The sequence below is a fragment of the Poecilia latipinna genome, unplaced genomic scaffold (assembly GCF_001443285.1).
Source record: "Poecilia latipinna isolate Pla-1442-1.1 unplaced genomic scaffold, P_latipinna-1.0 Scaffold646, whole genome shotgun sequence".
NCBI classification, from domain to species: Eukaryota; Metazoa; Chordata; class Actinopteri; order Cyprinodontiformes; family Poeciliidae; genus Poecilia; species Poecilia latipinna.
Window position 1 is genome coordinate 207,994 of NW_015113262.1, and position 10,556 is coordinate 218,549.

A 10,556-nucleotide genomic window follows, 5' to 3' on the forward strand; every position below is an offset into this window, starting at 1 on the left:
TCGCTGTGATTCTGCTGGAAATTGAGAGATACATACACAAAAAGTAATTAGTTTTTTTTTTTTTTTTTTTTTGGGTGGTGGTGGTAATTTATTTGTCTCCGGCTCTGATTGTTCTGTAATCGGAAGCAGTGATTCATTGTAAATTACTGAACATCCGGTGCCCTTCTTGCAAACACCATGTTTTTGAAACAAACACAACAGATAAAATGAGTTCTGACTGATTGCTTTTAGTCGGTGGAGTGACGGATGACGCTTCTATTGTAACAGATCTGCTTACAGGCTCAGAGGCCTGCCATCTCTGTATCCTTCCCCGGCAATAAAAAGGTCATTTCAGAGGAGATGCTCCGTCCTTTCATCACAGCGCCTGGAGAAGCGCGCGTGTGTTTCTCCTTCTTCTTCTTCTTCTTCTTGCTCAGTTTCTCCTCGTGCTCTGCTCTTTCGCTGCATTTTTTTACTGCTCAGAAGGTTAGCTGGTGTCTAATGGGCCTCCAGCTGAAAAAAAAAGTCGAAGAAGAAGAAAAAAAAACGACATCAACCCGCTCTGTCGCGCGCGGGGGTCGCAGTGTGCGTCCGCATTCAGAGCTGTAGACGTGACCAGTTCACCGGGTGTTTTGATCCAATAAAGATGGCCGCGCATGTGAGATAATGAGATGCTAATTCACGCTGAGCTTTGACTCGAAAGTAGCGCGGTGATATTTAAGTACCCGAGAGCGAGTCTGAGAAATTTGACTGCAGTATTTTTGCACTAAAAGTCGTGTAACACGATAGGGGACCTCAGTATTCTTTGACTCAGCCGACTCTCTTATTTCATGTCTGCTTTTTGCTTCTTTATTTATCTCCTTGTTCTCTATTTTTGGCCACAAGTCCTATTTTTGCATCTGCTGTATTCCTCTGGGCTTCAGCTGTTCCATTGTTTTGTGACATTTTGGGAAATGTGATTATGTAGTTTGCACATGTGACAGATGACTATATCTGTAGCAGGCTGATATGTGTCCCCTCTGCACCAGATTTCCATTAAACCTGAACAAACAATGAGTGTCTAACAAAAACAAGGTGACCACTGGATTGTCACAGAAGCATGTCCCTACTCGGCCTATCCAAACACAGCAAAAACTAATTTGAGTCCTGGAACAATATCTCTCAAAAGTGGAAAATTACAGCTCTCTCCGGCAATGCCAGACTAATTTTGCCACATTTCATTCATCCAAGCATTGTTGCCGATTCACAGCACCTTCCTGATGTCCATAGTTTCAGACAGCAGGACAATGAAAGCTGTCGCCTTATGAAAAACCACCATGCAGCTTGAGAAACAAGCACAATACCAAACCACAAGACGTTCCTTCTGCATGACTGAATGTTTTTTGAAAAACTCAGGATGTTTTCACACTTGACACTCCGGTAGACTCAATTCAGTTTGGGACCAAAATGGTAACATTTGTACTTTTTCAGCTGGTGTGGTTGGCTTTCACACTGCATTGTCACATGATCCAAACCCTGTGGAAAATCTGTTCCCCTCCTCGCCTGTGGTGGCGCTACATTGAAGGAAACAAAATGAAAACCTCTAAAGAAGACACTGAGTGCAACTTCCTTCTTCACAAAATGTAAGCTTAGATGGAGTGGTGTCAGATTTTTCTTTTGTCTTTGGTAAAAACAACAACAAAAAAACCACAAGCCATTCCTTGTACTATTGCTAGATTCATGCATTTTTGTTTGGTTATATTTACCCACAATGCTCTGCGCTGTTTTCTTCAGAGTTACTTCAACTGGACCAAGACAGGTTTTTAAGCGGACCAGAGTTAGCTTTATGGGTCTACATTCACACGTCCCCAAACTAACCAGACTTTCAAGACAAACGAACTGGAGTTTGATTAGATCAGACTAAACCGGACTGGTGTGAATGCACATTCAAACTACAGTACCAGGACATAAAGGCAACGTTTTGATTTTAATATTTGACATTTTGGTACAAAAATAAATGTTTTTGAAAGCAAAAACATTTATTTCTGTAATTTCTGCATTTAGCAGTATACAAGCTACTTCTCAGTGCAACGCTAATTACTTCCTGAAGGTGGAGTTTCAGAAAGAGAAGGAGTTTTTAAAGAGACAGAGGCCCAATTTCAAGGCCTTAAATTACAGAGTTCAATTTCTTTTAAGTCATATTTGATATGTATTGAAGTTTTTTAAACAACTGAGATTAGCATTAATAATGCTATATAATGGCACTATGTGCCTGTAAAACACATTGTACCATCCCTTTAAGGCAAGAGATTTTGCACTCTGAGATCTTTTAGCCTACTTCATGCTGTCAGACATGTTTTATTTAAGCATTTCTAAAGGCCAAGCAGTGCATTTAATCCGTGGGTGCAAATACTTTTTCCACATGGGCAGATAGTTTTGAGAGTCCCCGGAGCAAAAATAAAATTAAAAAAACCCCTTCAGATCCATGTATCACGTTTTGTATTACAACTCCTTTACATCAAAAAGATGGTAACTAAATAAGGCCCCATATTTTTTCCATAAATAAATGAAATAAAGCTGTAAATTGACAACACACTAAGGCATTCAGACAGTCCGTTACGAAGCAAAGCAGTTTTCGCCACACGCATCATGTCTCAGAACAAGCCCTCTTACTGAAACCTTAATCCATGTTCTCTTTAGAAATCTTGACCTTTTTAAGCCAAGGCTCCGCCACATATAGTGTGATGTTTCATAGTTGAGCTGCTGCTTCCCGTCTTTCAGGACATCCTGCATCAAACAACTATTTCCGCTGAATTATTAGCGCGCGAAGCTTTAATCTTGTTGCCAGGCTCCTTTTGATTTTAAAGTTAAAGACAGCGGTGAGGCTCGAACATTTCTCCTCGTCTTATTAATCTTCTTTTCAAAAGGAATTATAAATAGGCCAACTTATAACAGACGCCGTGGAGCGGCTCCTTCTTCGAGCCGCGTTACATAAAATATAATGAAATCAGCATCTAACAGAGAGTGAGAGCATGTGAGCAGAGAGGGGTGGGGGTGGGGCTGCTTGTTGTTACTCAGGGCACAGATACAAAACCCAACAGATTCATAATGGATGGGTAGCGTATCAATAAACACATATGACTTGACTCTAGACATTTAATTAATGAATTTATTTAAATAAGGACGATTTTAAGGCATAAACTGTTTCTGAGGTGAAGTACGAAAGCGCCATCTAGCGGTAGGTGTTGAAGCTGCTCAGTTATTAGCAGACAAGCTTCAAACTTGAGTTAATCAGCTGCAGAGTCGATGCTTCTTACAACCGCCTTTTACTGTACTTATTTGCTGAGGTTCATCTGTAGACGATCAATTTTGCTTATAGGTTTGGACTTTGACTAGGTCTTTCCAACAAATGAATATGCTTTGACGCTTTATCGCAGCTCTAGCGGCACGTGTGGTTGAAATCCAGCAGGGAGGTGAACCTTTGCACCGTTTTCCTGTCTTTTACAGCCTAAAACAGGTTTTCATTCTGCATTAGGGTTTATTTAGTTGCATCCATCTCTCCCGGGTATCCGCAGGTTTCAGCACGTCAAATGGCGTAAAACACACACACCACAACTTTAAAGATTTTTATTTTGAACAATCTTTGAAAAACATGTTTGATTTGACTGGTTTTTCCATACTTAGATCCCAATTCACACAGGTCTATCACAACGAATCCCAATTAAATACAAGATGCAGTATTTAACAAGTAGTCATTACGTATCCACACACTGTTCTGAACAACTGTATTTATTCATTTTGTATCGTCATGGCGACCACACGTTAGATCTGATAAAAAAGCTTTTTAAAGCACTCTTGTTAGGACTTTCCAGGCTCCGTCTGGCTGTTCGTCACCTCACAGGGACTCTGTTGTTCCTGTACCATCCGCATGATGCTTTGGGAAACCCTTTTAACGTCGCTGTGTGTGTCGGGATGTGTGTCCAATGCTTTCAGAAGCTCCATCAGGCCCTCCTTAGTTAGCATATGGATGTAATACGAAGCTGCACCGTTTGAAAAAAAAGAATTTTCAGAGAAGAGTACCTGAAAATACTCAGCATCATTCAAGATTTAGGTGCCAAATACGTTCATTGGCCTCATCTTCAGGCGTCTATTGACGTTTTTGTCTTACCGTTTTGTCTGCAAACGAGATGTATCGCCCACACCGCCCACAGCTGGACCCCTGAGGGCTGGCAAGTCTGAAGCAGAGAGCAAAATGGACGGAAGGACCTGAAACCAGAAAGACAATCACTGTGATTTGATTTAACACTTTATACTCAGGCTTCTTCGTTTGCACCAGATGTTCACTTTCTGTGTTTCTAACATTAAATTATTCAGAAATTGGACTCTAAAAGGTTTCAGCTCCAGGTGCTGGTGGTAACACTCTGGCTGCACTCACCAGTAAAAACTCAGTAACAATAAACGTACATTGGGGTTTCAAGAGAGATGTATTTTTTGACGCACAGCGTAAAGTGTGAAGCGTTACATAAGAGCAGTGGAGTCCACAGGATCAAAAAATGAGCTAAGGGCATTTCATAAAGGCCTATGCAACATGAGAAGTGCTTTGCAAAAGGATTCACAACCTTTGACCGTTTTCCTTTGTCATATTACACCCACAACCTTCGGAGTGTTTTAATGGGATTTTATGCAACAGACAGGAGAATAGTAGTACGTAAATGTGAATTGAAATGAAAACGATCCATGGGTTTTGCAGTTTTTCAACGAAAACTCCATGAAAAGCAAACATGCAGCCATCAATGTGTTTCAATGGCCTAGTTGAAGTCCAGTCCTACATCCTGGACAAAACTTGGAAATTAAAGTTCACTGATGTTTTCCACCCAATCTGACTAAGTGTAGATTATTTTGCAAAGAATAATGCTTGAAAATTTGTCTCTAGATTTATAAACCTTGTACAGATATGCCACGAAGGACGTAAAGGTGCAGTATGTAACTTTTATAAAAATATATTTGTTTCCATAGTTGTTGAAAATGTCACTATGTCGGGACAGTATGGTATGAGAACATTGAGCTTCTCTGCCTTCTCCGAGTTCTAACTAACCAGCGCTGCCAATCACAATCTCATGTGGCACTGCTCAGCCTCCCTCTCTCTCTCCCTCTTGCACTCTGCTACACTGCAGCTAGCATAGCCTGTTGTCAATGATCAGTCTAGACAGCCTGGCCACCAATGACGGTGGATCGACGGTAAGTTGTTTCTCCACCATTAGCACATAAAGCAGCGTGTACATGTGGTTGACTGACAGCACTAAGTCCCTCCTCCTGGCTCTGATTGGTTGTTTTTGGTTGGGAGCGGTGCATTTCTTCAGGCAGTAGTAGCTCAGGGAGGAAGTAGAAAATATTGATTTAAAAAAAAATAATTTTCACAGACCATCTGTCTCATACTACACTGTCACAACATGGTGCCAGCCTTAACAAAAAGCATAATCTATTTAAAAGTTACATAGTGCAGCTGTAAGTGGCTATGGAGTTAAATCTAATGAGATGAGGATGTTTTAATGTGACAATACCAAAACGTTCAAGAGGAATTCTTCTGCAGTGGGAAGTGGATGTTTCTTAAAATGTCACAGTTTACACATAGGAGGCAATGCTAACAAAACCTCCTTTCGGCTCTGGCCCTCACCTGTAAGACACCATCTCCTGCTCCAGATGAGGCCATGTCATTATTGATTTGTGCTGCAAGGAAACAAAAAGAGACGCTGAAAAAAACCGACTTAATGAACAGACCTATCTTCTGCGACTGGGACACACACCAGCTGCTCCAGAATGGTGCTCCGGAGCTCCTGGTCCAGAGTCCAGGCCTCTGCTCTGGAGGCCAGCTGTGCCAGAATCCCTCCTGCAAAGTAGCGCACCTCCACCAGCATCTGGGAGTCCTGCAGGAGGCTGAGGATGTGCTCCAACAGGTCTTCATCCATCAGGTCAGACTGGAGCTCCTCCACCTCCGCTATGTTGTTCTTAACAAAACAAAAGGAATGTATATGCTTTCGTTTTATGACATTGAATTGCACTGCAGATGTCATTACAAGAACTGCAACAGAGTGTTTGTTCATTTCGAATCATAAAGCTCAGTTACACTGGGGTGTTCAAAGCGAGGCCTAGGGGCCATTTGTGGCCCTTGAAATGATTGTGGGAGTCCCATGACTACAGTTTAAGACCGATGGAAAGTTTGGCTTCATAGGTGGTAGATGTAGACAATAATTAATAGAATGAGATTTAGTTTTGAATTTGGGTAAAATTAATCTGCTATTTCAGGCTCAAAAGTAGTTAGCCGATAAGCTAACTCCTTTTAGCACAACTTGAACGTAACGATAGTCTTTTTCAGCGTCCCAACAGTGTGCTTACATTTTAATCGTGGTTTCTACCATTCATGCTCTGTATACCCACCAAAAGGCCAAGGACCTTCTGTTGAATAGCAGTTTCACTGTAGTAGGACTGCAATGCAAAACAAACAAAAGAGAAAAAAACATCAACAAGAAAGGTTAAAGTCACCGTTTTTAAAACTGCGTTTCTAAACGAAGGGTTTATCAGTGAGTTATTTTGTGCTCTTTAACCTCCAGAACCTCCATGTAGAGCTCCAAGCCCTGACAGTTGATGAAGTTGCGGGCGGCCGCGGGCGTCTCGTCGGTCAGGTTCCACAGAGCGCTCAGGGCAAACTTCAGAGTGGGGTCTACCAGCCCCAGCATGGCTTTATGCTGCACGACAGTCAGCAGCTGCTGTTAGACAGACAGCGAGGAGAGACGATGAATCAGAGTGAGGTTTCAGACAGGAGAGGACGAAACTAATGTGTCATAAAATTTAACCTGTTTGTCACTCATTATCTTAAAAGTATAAGGTAAAAAAATTCATTCAAATGTTATTTGCCAGGCTCATCTCCCTGACTGGCTGCCAGTGCAATTCCTCAAGCTAGCATAGCATAGAAAACCAAAATAATTCTTGAAAAGATAATAAAAGTCGATGCTGCTTTATGTGTTTTGCAGTGCTGCCTGTGTGTCCCTGCCCAGAAGCTAATGCTGATTGGGGCGAGTCCATGACATGGCAAAGTTTGGGAACCCCTAACCTAGGACGCAGGCTAACTTTTAAGCCTGTTTAGCTTAGCGTATAATAAGTCCATTTTTAGTGCCGCTATGCTAACTCCACTCAACTTAAAGTGAAAATTATTGAACCAATGTAGACTACAAACTGTTTAATTACCCCCTTTTTTCATTTATCAAGAGATTTTTTGTGTGTGCAGTAGTTTGAGGCAGTTTTATCTTATTAAACATCATCGACCTGCTGATGGTCTAGAGGTGAGAATTAGCCACTTAGCTGGTTTTGCATGAATTTAAATGTAAATGTTAATTAGAATTTAATGTCCCATTAAAAAAGAAAAAAAGAAAACAAATTGAAACAATCAAAGAAAATATTCTCCTTTTGTCGTAGGCTTGTAGCATTAATCTGAAATGGTAACAAACCTTCATAAATGAGATGTCGTTGCTGAGCAGTGCTGTCTCCTCTACAGAAATCTGCACAAGAAAGCAAAAGTGAGCTATGGCTGATTTTTCTTGTGTTTTAAAAGTTCTATTAAATGTCAAACTTGATATTTAAAAAAAAGTCCCTTTAATCAGCCATAAAACTGTCTGTGTTTTTCTGGATTTAACTGGAGCTCTAAAGCTCAGAGTGAACAACCTTCGCCACCAGGATGGAGATGACGGCCACCGCAATCCTCTGCAGGGTCGGCTCCTCGTGGTTGCTCAGCCATTTGATCACCAACATGGCCGCTGAATACCTGAGTCGTGAACACAGCATGGATGAGGGAATCATTTTTACCAAAATGCAGAGCAGTTACACAAAAAGTCAACTTCAGGAAAACACTAACAAATCACAACACAGTGGAAAGGTATTTATTCTCCTCATTCTCTCTTTTTTTTTTAAACACATATTAGATCAAACTATTTTTTCCCAGATAAAGATAACACTAATGGATGCAATATGTGTTTTTAAATTATGATTTCATTTATTAAGGGTAAAAATTTCTCAAAACCAAATTGGCCTTATCTGAAAAATAAATACCAACTAAACTGAATAAGTTATTGTCCCACCCAAATGCTTGCAGCAATCAGCCCACTCTTATGCAACATTAGAGAATAAAAACCATACATAAAGTCATGCTACATCACAATCAGATTTATGTCAAGTCTTTGACTAGACCACTATAAAACTTGGAATACAGCTGTACTTTTTTTTCCTCTATTTTTTTTCTCAGTGCATTTGAACTTAAGATCATAAACTGATGACTTTTTTTTGCAGAATCTTCTGGAAGAGAACAGATAATTATGTTTTTTCTAAATACATTATCTACCCTAACAGTAAATCAAATGTTGCCATATCTCCTATCGTCCAAATATTTTCAAACAGTCATTGGGGATGATGACGCTTCAGGCAGAAAGGCTCTCCAATAGCAGTCAGTGTTGTATCGAATCTGAAGAGGCCTCTGACTGAAGACTATCATGACATGCTAACAGCTCGATATTCGGGCAGCAGAGACAATATGTCACACTAACATGTCTTTAAAGCATCCCCAGAACCAGAACCAAACGAGGAGAAGCAGCATTCAGCTTCCATGCACCGCAAATCTGGAACAAACTTCCAGAAAACTGTAAAACAGCTGAAACACTGACTTCTTTTAAATCTCGACTAAAAACCCACCTGTTTAGAGTTGTATTTGAAACGTAACCAATTTTGAGTTTAATGATGGCCCTTGACTTAATGTCATGTTTTCATTGTTGATTCTATGTTGCATGACTTTGTGTTTTTGTGTTTGTTATGATGTAAAGCACTTTGAAATGCCTTGCTGCTGAAATGTGCTACACAGATACAATTTGATTGATTTATTGATCACCAGTTGCATTTTGTCTGGCATAAAAAATATATTGATGATCTGAAACATTTAAGGTTGAAATAAAACAACAACTTAAAAACAGAATAAATGTGCAACTTTTCCACGGTGCTCACAGTTAGCTTAGCGTCTGGTTGGGTCAGTAAACTAACCTGTCAAAAGGAACATTCTGCAGCAGGAAGTCATTGCAGAGTGCCATCAGACAGTTGCTCTGCACCTGGAAAAATGGAAGGATGAAACATAACAAAGTATGAAAATTCAGTCCAAAATAGAGCATCCTAAAGTCACAACAACAACAAAACAGTAAAGCAGCACCTCTTCAACATAGTTTTACTCAAGTAAAAGTGAAAAGTTGACAACAAAGCAAGTATTTGGTAAAAATGTTTTGTTTTTTACCATATACTTTGATATTCACACTGTGTTCAGTGTAAAACTGTTTAACAATGACATTATCAGGTGTGCTGTGGTGGCGCAGCGCTTGGAGCATGTCTTCCCCTTCTCTCATTCCCCACTTTCCTGTCAATTAACTATCAAATAAAGGTCACAGGAGCCAATAAAAACATTTAAAAATGACATCATCAGACTGTGAGGATTTGGTTTTTCTGTGTTCATTTTGTCTCTTGTCCACCCCTTGATTGTCTCCAGCTGTCCCTCATTTCCCCTGATTACCTTCCTTGTGTATTTAATCCCACCTGTGTTCCCTGCTCCTTGTCGGATCTCTGTCAATACTGTTGTGTCGTTTGTTGAACGTCAGTTGTCTTTGTCTCAAGTCATATAAGTAGTACTACCAGTGTTTGAGTTCTTTGCTTTTGTGATCACCTGTGCTCCCTGGATTTCTCTGTGTTCTTTGTTATCACCATTAAAATAATCATTCACTGATACAAGCCTCCACCTCACCATCTCAAAACTCTCAACTCATGACACAGACGAACCAAATTATAAAGTTATGTGGACATTTTTTTAGAATCAAAATGTAAACGACTCGCATAGATGACATAACAAAATCTGGAGAAGAAAAAAAAAAAATATATATATATATATATATATATATCAGTGATGTGCGGTGAGGTTCACTGCTGGTGAGGCACTGACTTAACACTTAGACACCATGCATGTTATTGTACGGAAATTTCGCGCAAGCATACAAGGCTGGAGGGCAAAAAGACTAATCTTTTACATGCCATCCATAGCCGCGTTAACTCAGTGAAACTTAGAAATGTAGGTATTGATTTTGTGCTATGATCCACACAGCAGTTATCTGTATTCACCAAGCTACGCAGATTCGTTGCCATAGCAACTGACAACAATGCCACTTCATATTTTAGGATTTAACACCAAAAAACATTCAAGAATTTTGCACACAGAACAGAACATTCAGTCTGTTGTTCTAATACGTTTTAGGCTTAATGTTTTATTAATAAATAATTGCTGTGGTAGATTACCTACCGCTTCTACTTTACGGAATTATTTAGACATACAAACTGTAGCCCACAAAACGCACATTTCATAAAAAGACATCTTATTGCTGTCTTACCTTTATCTATCAATAAAATCCATGCACCGCTAATTCTGCACAAAAATATCCGTTCATCCAAAGCCAAGTCTATCCTCGGCATGTCTTTTCTACTCCGTTTAAGAATCATCAAACTGTCTCGAAGCAAAACTTTCAGCT

The 10,556-nt window shown here is 40.0% G+C and overlaps 1 protein-coding gene across 2 annotated transcripts in view; it reads right to left on the minus strand.

Annotated features, from left to right (window-relative positions):
- Positions 1-3,571: 3,571 nt before the first annotated feature.
- Positions 3,572-10,556, minus strand: part of LOC106954322 (protein zyg-11 homolog) — a 16,126-nt gene continuing 9,141 nt past the window's right edge. Inside the window, exons 6-14 of one of the 2 annotated variants that reach the window (XM_015043723.1) lie at positions 9,037-9,101; positions 7,675-7,774; positions 7,461-7,511; positions 6,561-6,719; positions 6,394-6,441; positions 5,763-5,963; positions 5,633-5,685; positions 4,127-4,224; positions 3,572-3,998 (exon numbers count right to left, since the gene is read on the minus strand). In XM_015043723.1, coding sequence (XP_014899209.1) covers positions 3,817-3,998; positions 4,127-4,224; positions 5,633-5,685; positions 5,763-5,963; positions 6,394-6,441; positions 6,561-6,719; positions 7,461-7,511; positions 7,675-7,774; positions 9,037-9,101 — 957 coding nt within the window. In that variant the 3' untranslated portion in view covers positions 3,572-3,816. Of the gene's footprint in view, positions 3,999-4,126; positions 4,225-5,632; positions 5,686-5,762; positions 5,964-6,393; positions 6,442-6,560; positions 6,723-7,460; positions 7,512-7,674; positions 7,775-9,036; positions 9,102-10,556 lie in introns of both variants that reach the window. The other variant, XM_015043722.1, reaches the window with a different exon arrangement.